At 37.7% G+C, this 22,259-nt stretch overlaps 1 protein-coding gene across 4 annotated transcripts in view; it reads right to left on the bottom strand.

Annotated features, from left to right (window-relative positions):
• CTNNA2 (catenin alpha 2) overlaps positions 1 to 22,259 on the bottom strand; it is a 1,097,968-nt gene that overhangs the window by 722,942 nt on the left and 352,767 nt on the right. For all 4 annotated transcript variants that reach the window (XM_079111126.1, XM_079111127.1, XM_079111124.1 and 1 more), the window contains exon 7: positions 4,528 to 4,731. In XM_079111126.1, coding sequence (XP_078967252.1) covers positions 4,528 to 4,731 — 204 coding nt within the window. The remainder of the gene's footprint in view (positions 1 to 4,527; positions 4,732 to 22,259) is intronic.

The following is a 22,259-nucleotide window of genomic DNA, read 5'->3' as shown; positions in this document are numbered from 1 at the left end:
CACAGACAGTGCAGACATATAAAATTGAACCAGGTTGTATAGCACCACAATACACAACAAGGTCCAGGCACATCTGCTCACTACACATTCTCATCAAGGCAGAACAGTAAATTGTGCATGAAAAAGTAATGGCTTAGTGCTTCTTATTGTCCTGCATTTATAGTTTTAGTACCTAGAATAAGTATTAATTTTTCATCTTATAGTTCTGCATTGTAGTTTAGTATTTGGAATAAGTATTATATCGCCTAGTCTTTTACATTTATAAGAATGTGAACTGCACTTAGACACTTTTGGTAATAGAACTTTGGAACAAAATTTTTCTATTTAACTACCCTTTCAAATGCAATCTGTCTAAGAGTATGCAGGCATTGCCAAGTAAGCTATTTATAAATTGTTACTACATCTGAGTAAATCAAAATTTTTTGTGCAACTAAAAGCAAGTGAAGATATCACATTATCTGCAGCTGACAGGTCTGCAACTTGTCATTCGCCATCTCAGTGTCTACTTTATATCCATATGCAGACACATTTTTCCCACTAATTACTTTATAAGCATATTTTTATTAAAAATATAATCAGAATTTGGACACGTGACCCCATTTCCACACTACTGCCTGGCCCAGGACACCACTGTCTCATGAAGTATTCCAAGGCCCAGTGCCTCCTCACCTGCCTTCCTGCTTTCCACCCTTCCACTTTTACAACCTGATTCCTTGCTTTTCACCCTGGCACTTTTGAATCCTGATTTCCACACCTGAATCGTGGCATTTTCTACCGACACTCTCCAATGGTCTCCCATTCCATTAGAATGAAAGCCAAGTTCCATTTAATAAGTGCATGAAGCCCTGCATAGCTGGACCCCTCACTAACTCGCAAACTCTATCTCCTACTGACCCCTCCTCTCACACAGTCATTCTGGCTCACCTGGGTCCTCAGAGGAAGGCCCTAGCCCCTCATCCTAACTCCTTCCACCTCAAGTGTTCTCTGTCCCCTCACCCTTGATATGTCATCTTCTCATCTTCCTAGTCAGTCCCTCTACAGCAGTCCCACGTGTTTCCTACCTCCCAGGATTTCTGTTTCTCTTTTACATTTATCACCAACTGAAATAAAGCTTGCTCAAATTACTTATGCATTTATCATCTCTCCTCCTTCTAGAGTATAAGCTTCATGAAAGCCAAGATCCTTGTTTTGCTCATTTCTGTGTCCCCAGAAGACTGGAACAATGTCTGCCACAAAGGAGCTAGGCACGAGACAATGAACATTTGTTCAATGAATAAAATATTCTAAGTTTGGATCTATCACAAAATTCTTATCAACAAAATACCATGCTTACTTGCATCCTGTCATGGGGTTTCTGCTAAGATTTTTTTTTTTTTTTTAATGAAAAAAAGAGTTTTGGGCTGGGGTTGTGGCTCAGCAGTAGAGCGCTTGCCTGGAATGTGTGAGGCACTGGGTTTACCACATAAAAATAAATATACAAAATATGAAATAAAGGTATTGTGTCCATCTACAGTTAAAAATATTTTTTGAAGTTTCTACCCTGAAACAAATCTGTGCGAAAATTATAAGTTCCAGAGGAAAGTTTATGTGATCATTATAATTAGGAACAATTTATACTACTCAGCAATAAAACAAAAAACAAACAAAGTAAAAAAAACGAAATATCCAACAACCACACTGATGGTACTAACCCAAATTTACATTTAAAGGTCACCTGTCCTTTCGCAAAACTCTATACTCATCCATCTCCACATAGTGATGGTGTATTTAAAGGCAGACTGTATTTAAGAACTTTTCCACTTTGGGTTACACCTGAAAGTTGACAGAACTTAAAGCCACTCAGGACTTTCCTAAAATTATTCCTAAAATAATTTTCACCACATGTGTCTATTTACCTGGGTTTTTATCTCATACTGCTGTTTCTTTTAAGTATATAATTTTTGTTACCTCCTCACATTGTAAACGCGATTCATTCATTTGAAAATACATTTGTGGTAATATCAAATAAGGAGCTGAAATCCTAGTGAGCCCAGAGTCACCATGGGTCAGACCATAGCCCAGGCCCCAGGAAGACAGTTTTCTCCCACTCAGCATACAGCAGCTCTCTGTAGTCTCCCTCTCTCTTCAGTCCCTGCCACTGGACATATACAAGGTTCTAAAGCAGTTTTGGCTGCAAGGGAGTACTAGAAGCTCAATTTTCATCAAGGATTGAGCAGGAGAATTTTAGAAGCCAGAAGTATCAGTTATGTCAATTTTAAAATATTTTTAGTTTAATGATTTCTTTATCCTAATGATATTGCCTAGCACAATAGGATAAAAACCAGTGGGGTGATAATTTGATAATATCTTTATCCCCAAAGTTTATAAAATTGAAAAAGAAATATAATACCCAGGATGATTGGCTAATTTACTGGGCTGCTATTAATTGCAACAGACTTTTCTTTCAAGGCATATATGTGAGTGAATTTTTAAAAATTAATACATACTACAATAAAATAAATATTGATTTTATGTACTAGAATAAGTACACTGGACAGGGCAATCTAGCCACATCCAATTCTACCTTGAAATCACAAAAGGAGTGTGAAGTCCATCTAAATTTTATATAGTTAATAGAAAAGTCAAATAGGAGGTTTTTTGTTTCAGGCTTTGATTTTGACAGTTCAATATGAATAAAATTTATACACTTTAAATTTTAAGCACTTTACCCTTCTATGTATTCCCTGCAATCATGTCAAAATGGAAACCAAATTTTAATAAAAGGACAAAATATTCCTGTATCACAAGTTTCCGAACAAAAAATGAGAACCTGGAGTCTCTAAAACAAAAAATCCATCAGCTCTGCTGATCTGTATGAATTCATACTGAAAGAAAAAAACTTCCACTTGACAGCAGGATTCTGGACACCGAGCTGAAAACTGCATGGCACTTCTCCATCGACTCTTCTTTAATCACAGTCAGTGATTTCCATTCACAGGAACAAACTTTTTTCCTGAATTATTTATGCTGAGATTTTAACCATCACTGTCTTTGTCAATAATCATTCACTGATAGCAATACCAGCATGCAGTAACATAAAACAAAATTTCACAGACAAGTAATTAGCCCTTTGCTTTTCTGCTAAAAACAACAAGAAACAGAGTCACAGATTTTATAAACACTCTTTTTTGACAAACCTGCTATTCAAAAGACTTGCTGGGGGTTGGAGACATGGGCAATCAACATCTTTACCAGAACCCTACATCACACCCATAGACCAAACCACAGAAAGTGCTGGTCATCCAGGGTCCTAGAGAGAAGTCCTCATGAGCAGCTGGGTACCACAGGATGCATCCACACTTTATTCTTTGCTGAAAATGGGCAAGTCTTCCAAAATCAAAGAATCTGAAGAAAACAGATTTTGATTTTTTACTTTGTAGGGTGTTCTCATTAAATATCCTTTTGCTTTCTGAATAAAGTCCTCTGGAGAGTCTGGCAGGAGCAGCACTGTCAATGCCAATGCTCACTCCTTGCTTGATCTGTGAGCTGCACATTGGCTAGCTGTACATGTTTACTTGGGGCTGGTAAAGATGCTGAAGGGCTGCTTTGTCTCAGCACTGCCTTGGGGTACAATACCAGCATGGATTTCAAAAGCTGTGAGCAGATTTTTACTGTCTTACCTACCTGACCACTACAGAGGACATTCATTCAACATATAACATCCAGATCTGATTCAGTCTACATTTTTTTTCTTTTCCAATTTATACTGAATTCTCACAATCCAAAGAGTCCAGGACATGGCTTCAGATCATTCACTTTTGAAAGCACTGGGAATTACCCCAGTTAGATAAATGTAACAAATCAATACAACCATTATATATAGTGTCTTTCAAAGCAAAAAAAAAAAAATTCTTGCAGTTTATGGTACACAAAAACTGTCACATTTTTAATTAGAGGGAGAAGATAGTTATTGCCTGGTCCTCAATACAATGGAGGCTGCTCATAATGATTTTAAAAAATCTTATAAGAATTCCAACTTGCATAATAAAGCAATAACACTTCTCTAAGTTTTACTGCAGTTAGAACTTCCACCTTACCGGACGCTATATAAACACTTGAAATCCCTTTAGGATCTATGATTAGCATCAATAGCTATCCATAGCTTTCACTGTGCACTTGGTGAAAGAGAACTCACTCAGCATCTCCATTATCTCCATCAATCATTTTACCTTTACCAAGTGGCATCCTACCTAAATCAAATGGCAGTCTCTAACATGACCAAGAAGAAATCACTCATCTTAAAAAAAAAAAAAAAAAAAAAAAAATGAGTTTCCTAAGATTTCAGTCTCCACCAAGCTATTCAATACTAGACAAGCATGCTGAAACGAAATCAGGACACGCAGACTGTCCCAAAGCAGATCTCTGATTTCACCTGACACTCTTCGGGGAACACCTGATCTCTTTCGATGCTACCCATTCTTCCCTAACAGCCACAAGATCACAGGAGGAAATGCACTGAGACGCGAGGACCGAGAGCCCAGGACTTACATTATTCATGTACTCGCTGAGCAGGTCCTGGAGCGCCTGCCTCACCGCGTTGCACTCGGCCACGATGCGCTCGCGCCTGTCGTCGCGGGTGCAGGAGGAGTCAGCCATGAGCGCCGCGCCGCTGATGATGCTCTCCAGCCTCTCCTCCAGGGACGGCCGGAACCTGGCCTCGCTGAACGTCATGGGGTCCAGGATGATCTTATTCTGAAAGGATGGCAACAAAGAAATGAGCAGGAAAAGGGATGGCTGCCTTTTTACTATTTTCTAAACCATTAATATCTGCAGCCAGGATAAGACAACCCCTGTGGAGGAGAAACTGGTCACTGAGACAAACTCTCCAAACGGCCTTGGCAAAGTATTAACTTTTGCGCGATATTTTTGCACTAAATGTACTCTTCTGGTTGAAGACACATCTTGTTTTGAAGAATATGTTCTTGGCAAAGGCTATCTGAGTAGAGCCACTTTCACATGAGATGGTGACACTGGCTTGACATTTTTTAAGTGCATAAATTTTAAGGAAAGCACATTTCAGTTTAGGGGAATTATGGAAAGAGTTTAGAGCTCAGACATGATATGTAATCAATAATGTCAGCATGCATTAGTCATGACTTGTGTATACATTGCATCCTCCTCATGAAAAGCAGATAACCTCATGACAGGATGTCTTTGGAAACTTGGACAAATAGTATCCAACAGGAATATTCAATACAGGGTAATTCCTCACTAGGAACTAATATATTTTTTGTGAGAACTAGTTTTATAGAAAATATTCATAATACATATATATTTCCACACATGTTAGATTTATTGCAATTAACTGACAGTATCATGATAGAAGGATTCACATATTCTGACGGAGCCTAAAGAAGGGTCGGGGGAGTGATATTTCCTAAAAGGAAGGAGTCACCAAAAATATGAGCTCAGTTTTGCCTCTACTAAGTCTAAGGAGCCTGGAAACGGAGGGCAGTGGTGTCCACAGGTGGATGCAAATATACACCCGGAATTCAGGAAGTGTTAGGGGTATTTGGACACAAGATAAGGAATGACACACTAGCAAAGTGAATCAAGTAAGAAGAGCAGACTAAAGAACACCCAGTTTATACCAATTTCAAAAGGTATACTGAGAGATGAGAATCAAAAAGAAGACAGAAAGTGTAGTCAGAAATATAGGAAGAGAACCTGGAGAATTCACAGCTAAAGAGTAGAGATGGATACTGTATGAAAAAACACTGTATGAAGCAGAAGGAAGGCTGGTGCCACCTGGAGGCTGGATTCCTCTGAGGACCCTTTTTTGCTCATGGCAGAAATGTTAACCAAAGTGGAATGACCTGTTACAAGTGAGATGGGGTGCCCATGCTCGCAGGAGGTGCACACAAGGAGGTCTAAGAACCAGGCGGCAATGATGATGCACTGAGATTTCACCTCACTTTAGTAAGAATGGCAATTATCAAGAATACAAGGAACAATAAATGTTAGTGAGGATGTGGGGGAAAGGGTACACTCATACATTGCTGGTGGGATTGCAATTTGGTGCAATCACTCTGGAAAGCAGTATGGAGCTTCCTCAGAAAACTAGGAATGGAACCACCATTTGACCCAGTGATATCACTCCTTGGTTTATATCCAAAGGATTTTAAATCAGCACACTACAGTGACACAGCCCCATCAATGTTTGTAGCAGTACAATTCACAAGAGCTAAGCTATGGAACCAAACTAGGTGCCCATCAAAAGACAAATGGATAAAGAAAACATGGTTTATATGCATAATGGAATATTACTCAGTCATGAAGAAGAATGACTTTAGAATATTTGCCAGTAAATGGATGGATCTGGACACTATCATGCTAAGTGAACTAAGCCAATCTTAATAAACCAATGTTCAAATTTTTTCTCTGATATGTGGATGCTAACCTACAACAGGGGTGGGGAGAATAGAAGTTCAATAGATTAGACAAAGGGGAATAAAGGAAAGGAAGTAGGGATAGGAATAGGAAAGACAGTAGAATGAATCTGAAATAACTTTCCTATGTACATATATGAATACTCCACAGTGAATCTCAACATTGTATACATCCACAAGACTGGGATCCTAATAAGATATATTCCATGTTCACATAAATATATCAACATAGACTCTACTGGCATGTATAACTAAGAAGAACAAATAAAAGTAAAGGAATCATATGGAAGACTTGGTGCAGTATTTGGATATTTGGGGCCCATCATTACAGGTGAAAGTTCCAAAGGAAACACAGGTGTTCCAAAGGGGACAGGTATTCCTGCTATACCACTCCATCTCCACTAGCACTGGGTCTGCAATCTCTCTCCCCAGGGGGATTCATTAGAATTCTTTCTCTTGCTTTTCTGTTGATAAAGATACACACACATATACACACACATACACAAACATACACACACTCCGCATTTTGTTAATCATGCCTTGAGAACTGACATTCTAATTAAAGAAATACCCAGTGAAAATATAATTAGACCACCTTCCTTATAAAGATCACTGATTTTCAAGAACCTATATTACAGAAAACCATATTAATATAAAACAAAAAATTATTGGTTCTGCTTTAAGATTTCAAGAGACTTTAGAATCACATATTGGCTCTCAGATACATTTTTGTTATACTTTTTTTTAAACTAAAAATATAAAGAAGTGCCTATTTGATGGAAATATACCGAGGTCAATTTGAACTTTTCAATAAGGGCAATTGTTAAACACTTCCTGTGTTTCACAGAGGAGAATCACTACTTTCATCAGAGTACTATTTCCTAAATTATTTTCTATGGAACACTGAACTTAGAGATATAATGTTTTAATGAAAAAATAAGGTTTCCTGGCCAAAAATGTTTTGAAATACTGCATTGTCCTGAGCAAATTATCATATGAAATGCTTTGGAGAGTTCTGTATTAAAGAAGCCAGTTCACTCTTTAAAATGCATGCATTATCTCTGAGAGCCTAAGAACACATTTTGGGAAATGTGGCAAGGGATACTTGGCAGTGTCAGGCCACTGAGCTCCAGACCTGCCACGGCTTGGGGTTGTCATGAAAGTAAACACATGAAACATGGAGCTTAAAAATCTCTGCATAAAAGTTACACCATCCATCACATTTCTAATGGAATTATTCATTATTTATAGAGCACAAGGGAAAAGCTTTTTATACAACCTCCCTGGAAAAGAAACAATAAATTTACAACATGCTAATCTATATCTGTGTTGCAGAGGGGATGTGCTCCAATGATAGATGTGAAAGCCTAGTGGGGGAAGCCACCCAGAGGATAGAAGGCGGAAAGGTAAAGGACCACTCACCTGGCTGTGTGCATGTGTGGGTGCACAGGCATGCGTGAGCAGGACGGGGTATGGGTTCTCCGCATGTCTCTGAATTGTAAGTGGACACCGTGGGTGTATGCATGAGTAGAAGAGGCTGTGTGTGCATGTGTGAGTCTAAGCATGCACACGTATGTGTGTGGCAGGACAAATGGTGTGTGTCTACGTGTGTGCACATCTGAGTCTGTGAGTGGATGGGTACAGTTTGTATGCATGGGTTGGGGAAGTTAGGGGTGTTTGTGTGTTTTGAGAACTGGAAAGATCTCAGACTTTAGTAAATAAGGGGAGTGGGAAGGAAGAATCAAGAAGTTCAAGAGCTAAAGTAAAAGAATCTGTCTACAGTTGCTAAAAACAGGGAAAAGCAAATCACGGGAACTGAATCCTGAGCAAGAAATACCCAGGAAACGAAAGCCAAAGTGTAGCGAGGGAATACGTGATGCTGCAGAATTTGAAAGTGAGTAAAGAAAACAAAACACTTCCTCCCTAACACACTCCAGCGTCCTTTCAGGTCAGCCAACAATCTCTGAGCACTGATACCCTGCCTTCTCACTTCTCCGCCGCAGTTCAGCAGATCTCCGGTTTTGTTTTTTGTTTTTTTCTGTGCAGCTGCCCTCTGCTGGTGTGAAGGCACACAACCCCGCAGCTCCTTACAGCTCCTAAGCAAATATTCCAAGTGGGAATCCAGGCAGCGCCAAACAGTGAAATGGCAGGTCCAAGGCTCCAGGCCTCTTCTTTTAAAGTGAAAGTGTTCCTGCAAGGGGACTGATGTCAAGGTGTTTCAATTGCACTGACTTATTTCAAGTCACTAAGACTTTACTTTTTAAATGTTGACATTTCTTATTTTCATTCTCTTTTTTGTGATGATGGGTAACAGAACCAAGGGCTCATGCAGACTAGCCACGCTTCTACCACTGAGCTACATCTCCAATCCTCTTGTTTGAATTCTTAAACTCACTTAATCTTTTTATCCTTCTCATCTCTTAGTTTTATCTTATATTGTCATTTTAGTTCATTTTTAAATTATGGGCCTACATTTCTTATCTTTTGAAATTTCCAAATCTAGTTTAATTTCGTCTAATCCTGCAGAACAGAATTATTCTGCTTATTTGAATTGCATTGGATTTTGTGCTTTATGGATTTTGTGCTTATTTTAAATTAACATTAGTGTTTAATTTAAAAATTAGTGTTTCCATTCTTGCAGTTCATGGAATGGCAGTTGGAACACATGGTAATAAAGATACAGTCAAAATAATGCACACCCAGCAGAGGAGGCTTGGGTCCGATTCTGCACTACAGCCCCATGTAATTGATCTCCCATTTTCTTTGATGTTGAACTCTGTAAAAATCTTAACCTAAAATAATTCCGGAGACCATGTACTTCAAAACTACTTCTCTGAATAATACATTTACCTGCACTCACTATACACACAATTGTTACAAGAGTACTGCTTTTAAATTGCTCCAATCACTCATTCTCTCTAAAGGTCTTGCATGATCTAAAATTTCAGCATAATCACAGGGCACTGAGCTAGCTTGATGCAGGCTCTCACACAATGGCAGAATGGAGAGAGACTGCAGACAAAGTTAGCAGCTGAAGGCATCACACATAGTGTGGTGTCATAGGTTCTTGGCATTACTATCTGCACCCCACTGAAAAGAAAAATGATGCTAGAGATGTTATCCCACAGTCGCTCAACTAGTAAACAAAAAGAACAGAACCCAGGCATTTTGGCTTCAAATCCAGTGTTTCTCTGTACAGAATGCCCACATTCATTTGAAATGAGTCTAATAGATCATAATTATAAAAATACATTTTACTTTTTTAAAACTATGAAATTCTCCTAACACAAATATAACAGCATAAGCATCATCTGTCACAATGTCCACATGTACGTCACTGGGGTCACTTCATCCTTCCACTGGATAATTCAGAGTTTGCTCTTCATTCAACAAATGGGTGCCTGTGCCTTCAGGCATCTAAGGGCACATCCTGGACAATTCCCCTTTTCAAGAGATTGTCTACTAAAGACAAAAACAAAACCAAGTGCAATCGATTGTAACTTGGGAAATACACCAATGGTGTTATGGAATGAATGAGTGATGGCCAGTTTGCATGACAGGGAGATAGTTAATGAAGTCATGCTAGAGGAAGAGACCTAAGGAGTAAAAGGCAGTGGTCCAAGCAAAGCCAGAAGCAGGAGGGAGCGCAGCAGACAGACGTGGAGGTGAGAGACATCACAGTATGTGAAAGAGTATTACACTCAGTGCTAAGGCAGAGTCACATGTGTGGTACCATGGAGGTACCCCAAGCCACTCTCTCTAAAAAGAAACTGCTTTAGGAGCAAAATAAACTGACCATGTCCACCTGCTGCACCTGGAGAGTGGCTGCAGTTTCACATGAAGGCCTGACCTGGTCAAAGGCAGCTGCTGTTGATCACTGAGTCCTGCCATTCCTCCCCAATGACTCCTCTGACTCACTGCCCTAAGGCTGATCTGCACTCCCCAACCGCCTGACCCGCACTCATGTCACTGTGCTAGGGCTCTTCTCACCCAGTTCTCTTGCTTTCCTGATCTTCTCTAGGTGTTTGACCTGCATTTGAGTCCAAGAACTCTCTTCACCTATGTCTGCTATTTCCCATTTTCTCCTTCACAGGCAGTTCTTCTTCTTTTATTTTTTAATTTTTTTTTAGATGTTGATAGACCTTTTATTTTATTCATTTACTTATATGTGGTGCTAAGAATTGAACCCAGTGCCTCACACATGCCAGGCAAGTGCTCTACCACTGAGCCACAATCCCAGCCCCAGGCAGTTCTTCTTTACACATCTAATCCCAATTCTCTTGGTATCTGCTTCTCTAGATACCTGAATGGACAAATAATAGGATGAGGACACAAAGTCAGAGCAGAGTACAGCAAGATCCTGAAGACAGTTCCAAGCCATGTTAAGAAGTTTGCCATTTGGGATTTGCCATATCCCATGAGGCAAGGAAGAGTCATCAGAGATCTTAAAATACAGGAGTGATATTGTAAAATCCCATTTGGTTTGAAAAGTTTCTTGTGATCCTCAGGGAAGTTAGCTTTGACAAGACCAGAAGTAGAAGACAGATGAGCAATTACCAAGTCTTCAGTGCCTCACAGAAGAGCTCAGGAGAGTCCAACTCAGAATTGTGTTTGTATAGGCAAAGAGAAGGACTTAGATTTGGGAAATGTTACAAAAGTCAGGGAAGATTTGGAAGCATACATAGACTAGGAGAATGAGAAAGAAGGACTCAAATATGAAACCTACATTCCCAAGCAGAGCAACATCAAAAATGCAGGCATAAGCGAACTATGTCCTAGGAGTCAGCATCCTATTTTGTAAATAAAGTTTTACTATAACACAGGTCCATTTGTTTTTTCATCGTCTGTGACTATTTTCATAGTATGATGACAACTGAGTAGTTAAATGATTGAACCACAGTGTTTGAAATATTTATTCTTGACCTTTTTAGAAAAGATTTGCTAACCCTTGAACAGTTATATTGGATAAAAGATGAAGAAAAGTGAAATGCCAAAGATTTATGTGAAGATGTCTGGTATATAGTTGATTATAAGTAAATGAGCATCAAGTGGGGCTATAGGCACCAGTATTGATATATAAAATCCATTTCTTTCACGTACACAAGGAATGGCCAATTGGAAGCACATATAATAATAGTCAAAAAAAGAAAATGCACAAGAAAATACACTGGGTGTCCATTAGGTACAGCAAGGAATTTGCCTAGGAAGATGAATAATTGTCCAGATGCACATCCAGGGCAGAGGTACAGTTGGAACTGGATGCATGCCCTCTGGCTCCAGAGTCAATGCTCTCAGCCAATGCACTACATTGTTTTCCTCATGCATCTTTCTGCAGGCAAGATGCTAATCACCATGAGGGGATTAATGCAACAGTCCTTTCCCTACCTCACAAACTAGAGCAGCAAGAGTATGAGATTCTTTCTTACTCCAGGAAGGTATTAAAGACAATGAACCACCAGGGAGGAAAGGCCTAAAATAATACTTTAAAATTAGAATAAATTTTAATCTCTCACCTTTGTTTCAAACTGGTCAGCAGGTGTTATAATACATTATTTTTTTTCTACCCATAAGAAAAACACAAATATTGTTTGCTCTTTCTGTGGCTAGGTTACATTTTAAAACTGAGCTGTACTCAAGCAGTAATTGAGAAAAGCTGGCAAGCCTGGTTAGCTTCGGTGTGTAAAAGTAACATTTTCAGTAACAGTGAAGATAGTAGAAAGGCTCCAGAATACACGCAGCATCCCTGGGGTGCTCTGTTTTACCTATCGATTAAATTTCCAAGAACTTTCATGCTCAGCAGAGGAAGATGATTCTTCCTCTGTAGTCAAGACACTGCTTGTTAAAGAGAAGGGCAAACATTCTGTCATCTTTGGATTTCCTGGCTTTCAACATTATTTAAATCATTTATAGAACAACTGAGTCATCTCTAGTGTACACAGAATTTTCAAAATGTCAAAAAAGACAACAAAGGAAACAATTTGATAATGGAAATTATGGACTCATTTAACAATATGCTTCTTCAAATCTAATTTTATGAGCATGAAAAAATAATGCTAGTGGTCTGAAAAAGTCCTGTGGGGTTTTTGTTGTTGTCTGTGATAATCCTATAAAATAAATGTGTCCTGAATTTTTTTCTACTTTCATAGTTCAAGGTAGCAACCAAGGAAAAAAATAAATCGTGCTGTTCTCCCTCATAAACAACAGACCCTCACCACCTGCTATTCTATGTATGTATTTCAAATCATACAAACAGAAAAAAATAATAAATGCCAACATGCCCTTATGAAGTCATTCACTTTCATTTTTTTAAAAATCTCAGAAACAAAAAATCTCAAAAGGAATTTAACATCATTCAAACTCCTTCTATAGAAATGTTTCATTGGAATAGTCATTAAAACAAATGAAAACCAGAAAATCTAAATAATAAGCATGCTTTTAAGTGAGAAAATACTTCTTTAATTATTGTGAGATTTCTCAGAAATATGCAACCCTATATATATATATATATATATTTTTTTTTTAAACCTTTATCACAATCCCCCATCTACTTACTACTGAATATTTAAACATTGTACTTTGCCTTGTCTTGGGGACATGACTGGGTATTTTATCTATCACTGATACTAGAGATCTTCCCTCCCCTTTCCCCCAAATATAAAATTCAGGTGTTCCCTTTCTTGTTGCATGAAGAAAGTAGTACAAAGCCACATAATAAGGAAGTAATGATACCTCAGCCACAGGGGAATTTGATGGTGACCATCATGGCCACAGAAACCCAAGCTAAGGTTCTCTTTGAGCTTCTTGCTGCACTGCCCTTTTAGAAATCACTTCAGAAATTAGAAATGGCCTCAGAAGGTCACTAATGGCCCAGGTGAGACCATGGTTTCTGTGGGCATTTTATTTCATTTATTGTGTTGCTTTGCTACACTGAGAGACTCCACAACAAAACTAACAAACAATATCTACTGATTAGTTGTTCATTACAACACGTATCTGTTATCTATTTTAAAACAGTTCACCACTAACCCTCAGGCAGACTCGCCCAGTTTTATTAAAATGCCTAAAAGGCGGGGGTTGGGGGGGTAAAGGAATTTAATAGCACTGAAAATTGGGAATGAAAGACACCTATTAACAATGAGGCGTGATGATAATTCTGGCTCAGTATTCTTTAAATACTTCTTTTAAAGACTGAAATCTGAGCTAAAAACACAAATCAAGACTGTTTTAATAAATTAACCAAGGTGTCTAAATCAAAAGCATGTTATTTGTCCAATTCTAAACACTCACTCTCCCTGTAGTGTTATCAATAATTAACACAGACACAGTTTGATCTTTCTCATTCTATGCCAAGGTCTCCCAGTGTGAATCTTTCTGTCTTTACATGAAAAGTTTCTTTTGACCTAATTGGGATAACATGAATGGAAGACACTCAGCTGAGTTTTAATCATCTATTTTTTTATTAAGTTGCAGTACAACTCTAACCACCATTTTAGATTTGCCTTAATTTTTAAAATTGTAAATTATTTTATTGATAATTTATTTTTTCTTCTCAGGAATCTAGTTAAAAATAAACTAATTATGCCACTTACCTGTTTAAGATATTATTTGTAATTAAACAGTTCGGTTTAATTGGAAATAAATGACAAAGATAATGACTTGATAATTAAAGAGCATTTTTCATCCTTCGTTTTTTAATTTTTTAAAAAAGAAAAATCAAACTAAGTCCACATTAATTTAGAGAAGGAACTGATATTTAGAAAGACAGAGTTATTTATCAAAGGTAATGAATAGACTAGGTGAGGGAGTTTGGCTCTGGGCTGTTGCCACTGGATTGTGAAATGTAAAGGAAGCCATTTCATTCTGTCTAACCATCCTGTGTGTGTGGCTGAATAACTGCTGTAGCATTTCATGAATACATTCTCAAGCTTTGACAGGGATACTTGTTTACAAGTAATCACAGGAAAGTAGGGCCATGTTAATAATGCTTAGCTTTACATTACAGATTGATTAGCGAGTGTGTCCAAAAATGCATTTAATCGAATAAAGCCTTTAGAGAGTTTAACCAAAAAGAAAAAAAGTCACATTACTGTTTCATTCTTGAGCTCTGCACCTTGCTGATTGTCTTTCTTATTCTATCTCCATCCTCTTCACCCTCTGAGCATTCTTAGCACAGCATGCCACCCCCTACCTAAATTAAGCCTCCCCTATGCTTTATAAAACCATGTTTTTGATGGTTCTTCTCCTGCCTTCCTTCTCCCAATTCTTCCTTGGTCAACCTCTTTAAATTGATACACCTCAACTCCTGCTCTATGTCCTCAGCAATTTCCTGGAATACTCCAAGAGTTCAACCTACTCCCATGCATTAGCCATCACCTGCTAGTGGAACAGAAAGTTCTATGTCCATTCTCCATGCAACCTACCATCACATCAAGTATAACATGTATCAAAAAGTACTTTTCATCTTCCTTTAAAACCTAACACTTGTATTTCTGTGAAAGGAAAACACCAAGAAGGAAAAGAGAACCTCTAATCTCACTTCATTTGCCTAGTGTTCTAAGGAGACATTAAAACTCAAGAGAAAGTCTCAATTTACAAAGGAGAAAAGTGTTGCTCAGACAGAGTAGGTGATTTGCTGAGAGCCACATGGTGAAAAACCTTGTGATGTCTTTCTGATTCTGAAGTCCAAGCACTTGTTCTCTCAGGCACTTTATTGAAAGACTCAAACATCAATATAACCGAAGACCAGGGTGTAAAGAGTTACAGGTATTAAGAGCTGCATGGAGCTGTGGTTAGACAATGTCCCCTCCAAAGTCCAGGTGTAGTTCATGAGATAGTATTATGAAGTGGGCTGATTAGGCCAGGTGATTAGGCAAGGGGCAATGGCTCAAGTTTGTAATCCCAGTGACTCCAGAGGCTGAGGCAGGAGGATCTGAAGTTCAAGGCCAGTGTCAGCAATTCAGCAAGACTCTTAGTAACTTAGTGAGACACTATATCAAAGGGAAAAAACCAAAGACAACTGGAGTTGTAGTTCACTGGTAAAGCACCCCTGGATTAAATCCCCAGCAAACCCCACCCACAAAAAGGTAATTAGATCATGGGGTTCTTCACAGGTGAATAGAATGAAGACCCTTATAAAAGAGGCTTCACACAGCACTGGGGTAGCTTGCCCTTCTTTCTGCCACAGTGTGAGGTCAGAGTGTTCCTGCTCTCCAGAGGATGAAGCAATAAGGTCCCATTTTGGCAGCAGAGAGCAGCCCTTAATCGACAAGCATACATGCCAGCATCTTGCTCTTAAGACTCCCCAGTCTTTATAACAATGAGGAAAATAAATTTCTGTGATTTAATTATCCAGTCTCTGGTATTTTGTTACAGTGATGCAAATGAACAAAGACAGAGGACTTTAATTCAAATCCTGGCTCCAACTGCCTCTGGCTGAGCAGTTGCTTCATGTTGAGTGCTTCCGTTTCCTCATTTGAAAAGCAAGAGAGTATTGGTAGTACCTATACTACCTATACTGTAAAGTTGCTAAGAAAATGAAATAATACATCTGAAGAGCTTAGACTAATATGACAAAATTAACAATAAATATTAACCATCAAATCATTTGCAATAACATTCTAAATGATACTTTATATTAGCATGGTCACTTCATATCCTACCACTCATTAAGGTCATTATCACCTCCTACTTACTCTATTAAGGCTCATTAACCTTCTTCCTTGTACAATTAATTTCTCCTAACATGCCATACTTAAAATTCTGCTTTAACCACACAACCCCCACTGGCTCCTACACGGCCTGTAATAGTTTATCACCTACAACAATTTATATAGAGACTAGAAGTGAACCTGGGTGGCTCTCCATCCCATCTGTACCATATTTCTTTTGTGAGCTATGTCTTAACTCATGATGGAACAAAGCATTTTTTCCTTCAACCTTCAGATGTGGGATATTGTTTTCAGCAAGAATAGCTAAAAGACTATTTCTACTCCATGCTTAAGATTCCTGATCTTCAAGATTCTAACTAATCTGAACCAGTTTTCCTCTCAGACTTCATCTTCCAGGACTCTCCTGATGAACCCTTGACTCCAGCCACAGTGGGATCTGATTGCAGTACTCCTCCTGGTGTCCTTCACGTTACTGTTATTAACTCTACTCCACTGAATATTGCAGTCCCTTCCTGATGCTGTGATTTAAGCACATGTTGACCTTACTCAGAAGACCACCTTCAACTGTCTTGTATATAAGATGTTGTCATTTAACAACACCCCTTTTTCAATTCCTCATCACTCATTTGGACTTTTCCAACATTACCAAGCATTGTTAATTGTGTGCCTGTACAGGTGTGTGTGTTTTGTGTGTACAAGAGAGATGAACAATTAGAATGTTTTCTTTATCTTCTATTGCACCTGGCTGAATGCTTCACATCTAAGCAGGTAAGAAATATTTGTTGATTTGGGATTTGTGATAAAGCATATCTTTTTTCCACCTTTCATCAAAAGGCTTTTGAAACACCATAGGGAACCTAGTATCTGCAGATGAATACATGTGGGTGACTCTTCAATTAGCTATGGACATACTGATCTGCCTTGATATCTGATGTGGCTCAGTGAGCTTGAGATTTAATTGCTGGGGTGTGAACATATAATATATCCTGACTAATGTTAGTTCTGCTCTCATTGAGAGGGAGACTAGTTGAAGGAGTCAACTCTTCTGGTTGGTGAGTCTCCACTATAAAGTCCTTGATTCTGATTTATCCCAAAAATGCACAATTTTAAATCTCCAGACATTGTAAGACAAACTAATGGACATTTTTCAACTGTGAGTATGTGAGTGTAGAGGATCACACATAGAGAGGTGGATATCATAGTTAGCAGTAGTCATAGAGTCAAATTCTCCTCTGAAGGTTTGGTTAAACCAGGGTCAGCACACAATGGTCTACTGGCCTAATAAGTCATGTTGCCTGATTTGTATGGTCTCCAACCTGAGAATGAGTTTTTCACTTTTAGAAGAATTAAAAATAAAAAAAAAGGAAAGGAAAAACTATGTGTTTGCTGATATATTTCTATCTAAAATCCTCTCCCTCTTTACATCCATAAGTAGTCAAAAATGTAGGCAGCCAAGGGGGAAAAATGAAAAAAAAAAAAATGCCACAAACTGAATGATCCAACAATTGAATAATTAGTTACTGGATTATCAATGGTTGAATTTTTTAAGTTTAATTCTAGAAGAAACAAACCTCTTATCCCAGAAATTAGTTACACTCTATGCCTGTGGTTTAGAATGTTAAATTATCCATTTAAAGTGGAAAGTCAATTTATATTTCTCAGAAGCAATTGTGACTTAATTGCTGTTATCAACCTAATAAATTACTAGGTGATTTCCACAAACTGGTTATACACTCAAATTTCATGTCTGATGAAAGAATAATTGTATCAATATTCCACAAGTATGAAAGAGAAATTAGTTCATTGGCCACAAGGGAAATGCATACACCTTGAGCATAAACTCATCCATCTTTTTTTATTTTTAAGCAGGCAAATTAAGATGTGAAAGAAACAGTTTGTGTCTCGCAGGAATAATGCGCAATGTGTTAACTGCTTATCAAGAAACATAGCATAGACTGAAAAATATTCTTTTTGCTTCATGTGAATGTTAAGTTCTCTTTTGAACTCTAGGTTCTGATGCACATCTGCTTATGCTTTGTGCAATACTGGAAAAGAGAACTTGGAGAGGGTTAACCCACCCAGAAGGTAATGAAAGCCCATTGGAACATAATAAAAGGTTCATGAGGAATGGAGTGCCATTGGTAAAGAAGATGATATGGTACCTGGTGAGAGCAGAGAGCTGTGAATAAGTTAGGATGGATACACTAGAAAGCCACTAAGAGAAAATAGTTGACATTTTCATTTTAACATTTACTCAGCAAACATTTTTTTATGTCTATATGATAACAGTGCAGATGAAAGAATAAAAGAGACCAGATCTTTGTCCTTTTGATGCTCACATTTAGATAAAAGCTTGAAACAGAAAAAAGATGTTTAATTCTAATATACATAAAGTACAAAGGTAACAAAAAAAGGAATAGTGGTTCAATAATTGTGATTTAATAATTGTGGTTTAATAATTTTAATAATAGTGGTTTAATAGGGAGGAGATGGGAGGTTCCAAAAGATAAGCTACATCTGTAAGGTTGAATATAAACTTAGACACAAAATAAGGGAAATGTATTCAGAGAGAGGAACTATGAATCGCCATGTGTGAATTAAACAGCAAATGTACAACTGCAGAATGGTAGAATGTAGACTACAAGCTATGGAAATGAAAGATATGAGAGATGTATGTGCCGACCTACTGGCATGATATGGCCAGGCTGAACTTCAAAGTTTATGCTGAAGATCGAGCTTTCTGGGACTTGCCAGAATGATTGACTAAAGAAAACAGACGGTGGTGGTGGGATCAAGGGCAGATTATTGCAATGATCCAAACAAAAAGTATGTCCCTGAATAAAACAAGTTAAGAAGCTGAAGATGGGAAGGCTCAGGGATAAAGAGTTGAAATGGCAACCAAATTCACAGGATTTTGAGACCAACTGGTAAGGAAAGTGGATGAGACTGAGTTTTCTAGATTAACTGGCTACATCAAATAAGGCTTCTGTTATCTAAACAATTACAAGAAGAAAGAGTACGCTTGATAGTGAAAAGATACCAGCTTAATTAAGAGAATTGTTCAGATACTTAGAAACTATCCACATATGGAAGATATCAAGCACAGAGCTGTACAGGGATGTGCAGTAGGAGAGAGTCTGGAGCTAGACAGCCAGCTGTGCAGTACATGGAATTCTAACAAAAGAGGCCTGTCAGAGAGGCTCACATAGGGTAAAGGACAGAATTCTAAGGAAACCCCACATTGAGGAGCACACAAAGGTGATGGAGCTGTAATAGTCAAACTGGCAGGAGGAAAATAAGCAAGAGAGAGTTGTTCATGCCGTCAAGGGGCTGTGTGGACTTGCATGAAGCAGCAGCTTAAGGAAAGAGATGCCTCAGCCTGAAGTTAACTGCAAAGTGAAGCCTACACATGTGGCTGAACTCTAAGGCAGGTGCCTTCAAGACTTTTAAGTTCTTTGAAACCCAGGAAAAAGGGTACATTGATTAAAACCTCAGAGCTAAAAGCACATGGCAAAGTCAAATATTTTATTTTTGTAATAATTCTAACTACCATCAAGTTTACACTGCTAATACATTTTTTGGTCCCTAGTGGTAAATATTTGGACAAGAAAACCCTCTGACTCAACTAATTGACATCTTTCACCTCCTTTGTTACCCAGAAATATTGTCACCTATTCATTCATTCTTTCAGTCTTTATTGAGACATTAATATGTGTGAAGCACTGTTAGGCACCAAAAAATAAAATAGCAACACAGTATTTTTTCAGTGGGAAGCATTTCAAAGGTATGAATTGAAACAAACATGAAAAACGTGGGCATCTTCTCCTTTTTACTCTTCATGACAACTCCATCTGGAAAATCATGGTTCAATCATGGTTAAAAAAAATAGAAGTTTTATTAATTTTGAGCAAACTGTCATTTAAGAAAGTGCAGCTATGCAGTCTTTCCTGCCCACATGAATGCTATTTCACTAGGTTTGTAGTACAAATTGTTAGTATGCTCCTCTTGGTCTCTCTTCCTTTTGGCTCTTCACTTTGTCTATATTGCTATGTTCTTTATGCCCCTAATAATTCCTTCTGGCTCTATACTGTATCCCCCTACCCACAATCCCTCCATCCTCTTCAACACTCCATTCAGTATAAGAATGGACAGCTCAACTGCCCAACCACTTAATTGTTCTGCAACATGGTAGCCAGTCTGAACAGTAAGACAGTAAACTAGTAACAATGTATATGGTTTCGGATAGCTGTTTGTTTGCTTAGAGAGTTCTTCTCCAGTCTGACAGCAGCTAACCAATGATAAAAGTAGTCTTTCCTTACTATAATTAACAAGACTGTGCAAAGCTTGATTAAATAGGTCATAGAGACAGAAAATTGCTAAGGAATTACAAAGGATCCCTCTACTTTTCCTCCAATCCACTGACATCTCCTCTGAGTTCTGATTTTAATTTATTACTTTCATGAAACTTAAATAGTGGTCAATAAGGGATGACTGTTTCACAATATGCAGCAAATAGTCTCATAAAATTAATCTATACACAAGTGGTATCTGTATGTAAATTTTAAAATATATAACCATACACAAAAGTGGAATTGACTTAATATGACAATAGATAACAAGCAGTTAACCTAGATTTAACTTTTTCAAGTGTCTGCGATTCATCTGCAATACATTATTAATGTTTTATTGCAAAACTCCAAAACCACAGAGTTTGTTTTGAGGAGTTAGTCAATATAAACTATATATACATATACATATATATATATATATATATAGTTAAAGTAACATATCTTGAAATTTAAATTTAATATCTTTAGCTTTAACTTTTAACCCCCATGGTAAATTTATATGATTTTCCAAAATAAAATAATAAAAGGGGAAAAAAGACTTCTTTCAGAGAAAAAAAAAATAAAAGTATAAGTTTCTCACCAGCACCATGACTAACATTTATGTGGTATTTACTGTATGCCAGTTACGTTACAAAGTGTTCCTTTCCTTCTCACAACAAATCTCTAGGGCCACAATAGCTTCATGGTGCTTCGGTGAAAATGAAACCATAAAGATTTGCTCAAACACAAGGCCAAGTCTGAGAGGTTGTCCTGGTAGACCCACTTGAAATGAGCCAAAGGCTTCCTCTGTTCCCAGATGTAAAAATAAGTCTTTTCATGAAGTGGGGACTCTGCAAGGAAGTTTAAACTCTCTTGGGGGAGCAGAGCAGGAGAGAGAGATGCATAAATACCTCTCATTTTGAGAAAGAAATATTAGTGGCAATGTGGGAGAATAGGCTAAAGGAGAGTAAAGAGAAACCATTCAATGGGCCATTGTCATGATAAAACATGACAACATGACAGAATCAACTTTCTAAAATATCAATTACTAGCATATGTGAAAACTGACCAAGGGGGAAGACTACTATGGAATTTTTTCATCCAGGATTCTCCAGAGTATGTTGGTAATAAATTTTCTATCTACGACCATTATAAAATGTGATAAGGGCTAACAATCCAGAATAGGTAAGGTGCTTTAGTAATTTACTGTGGAAATTTCAGTGTAAGAAGAAACTCTGTGTTTAAAAAAAAAAAAATCCAGTTTCTCTGCTATGTACAGTATATAATCTAAATAAATTTTGGAAACTAGTGAAAAAAAAAAAAAAACAGAGCTTATAACAATTAGAACAATAAATCTTCTCCAGTGATTTCCTCCCAAAATGTCCTGCAAGGGCAGGAGGTCCACCTTCCAGGGATATTGGAGTGGGAACTTCTGACCTTATGGAAGTGACAGTGGAAAGTCTCCACTATCTCTCTCAACTTTGAAGTTTCTTGAGTCAAGAAGAAGAAAAAAGTAGCATAAAACTGGCTTAATCATAAATTAGCTTCAGAAATGAATGGATTATGAAAATCTCTCTACTAACCCTTTGCTCTGGTGATAAAATAGTGCACTGTCTTTAAAATGCCATACATTTTCTGTTTACCCTGATCTATTGGAAATCACATTGCACTACATTTTAAATAATGTTTCTTAAGTAGAGGTTTATAAAATGATTTATAAAAAGTCTTCAGCATTATCATGGTCCACCAGGAACAAACTTAATTCTATTTTGTGTGTGTGTGCATGTCTTTTTTTTTTTTAACATTAAAATCAAGAATATGTGGATATGGGCTGG

This window comes from Sciurus vulgaris (assembly GCF_902686455.1).
Source record: "Sciurus vulgaris genome assembly, chromosome: 14".
NCBI lineage: Eukaryota > Metazoa > Chordata > Mammalia > Rodentia > Sciuridae > Sciurus > Sciurus vulgaris.
This window is presented reverse-complemented; position numbering and strand designations above follow the sequence as displayed.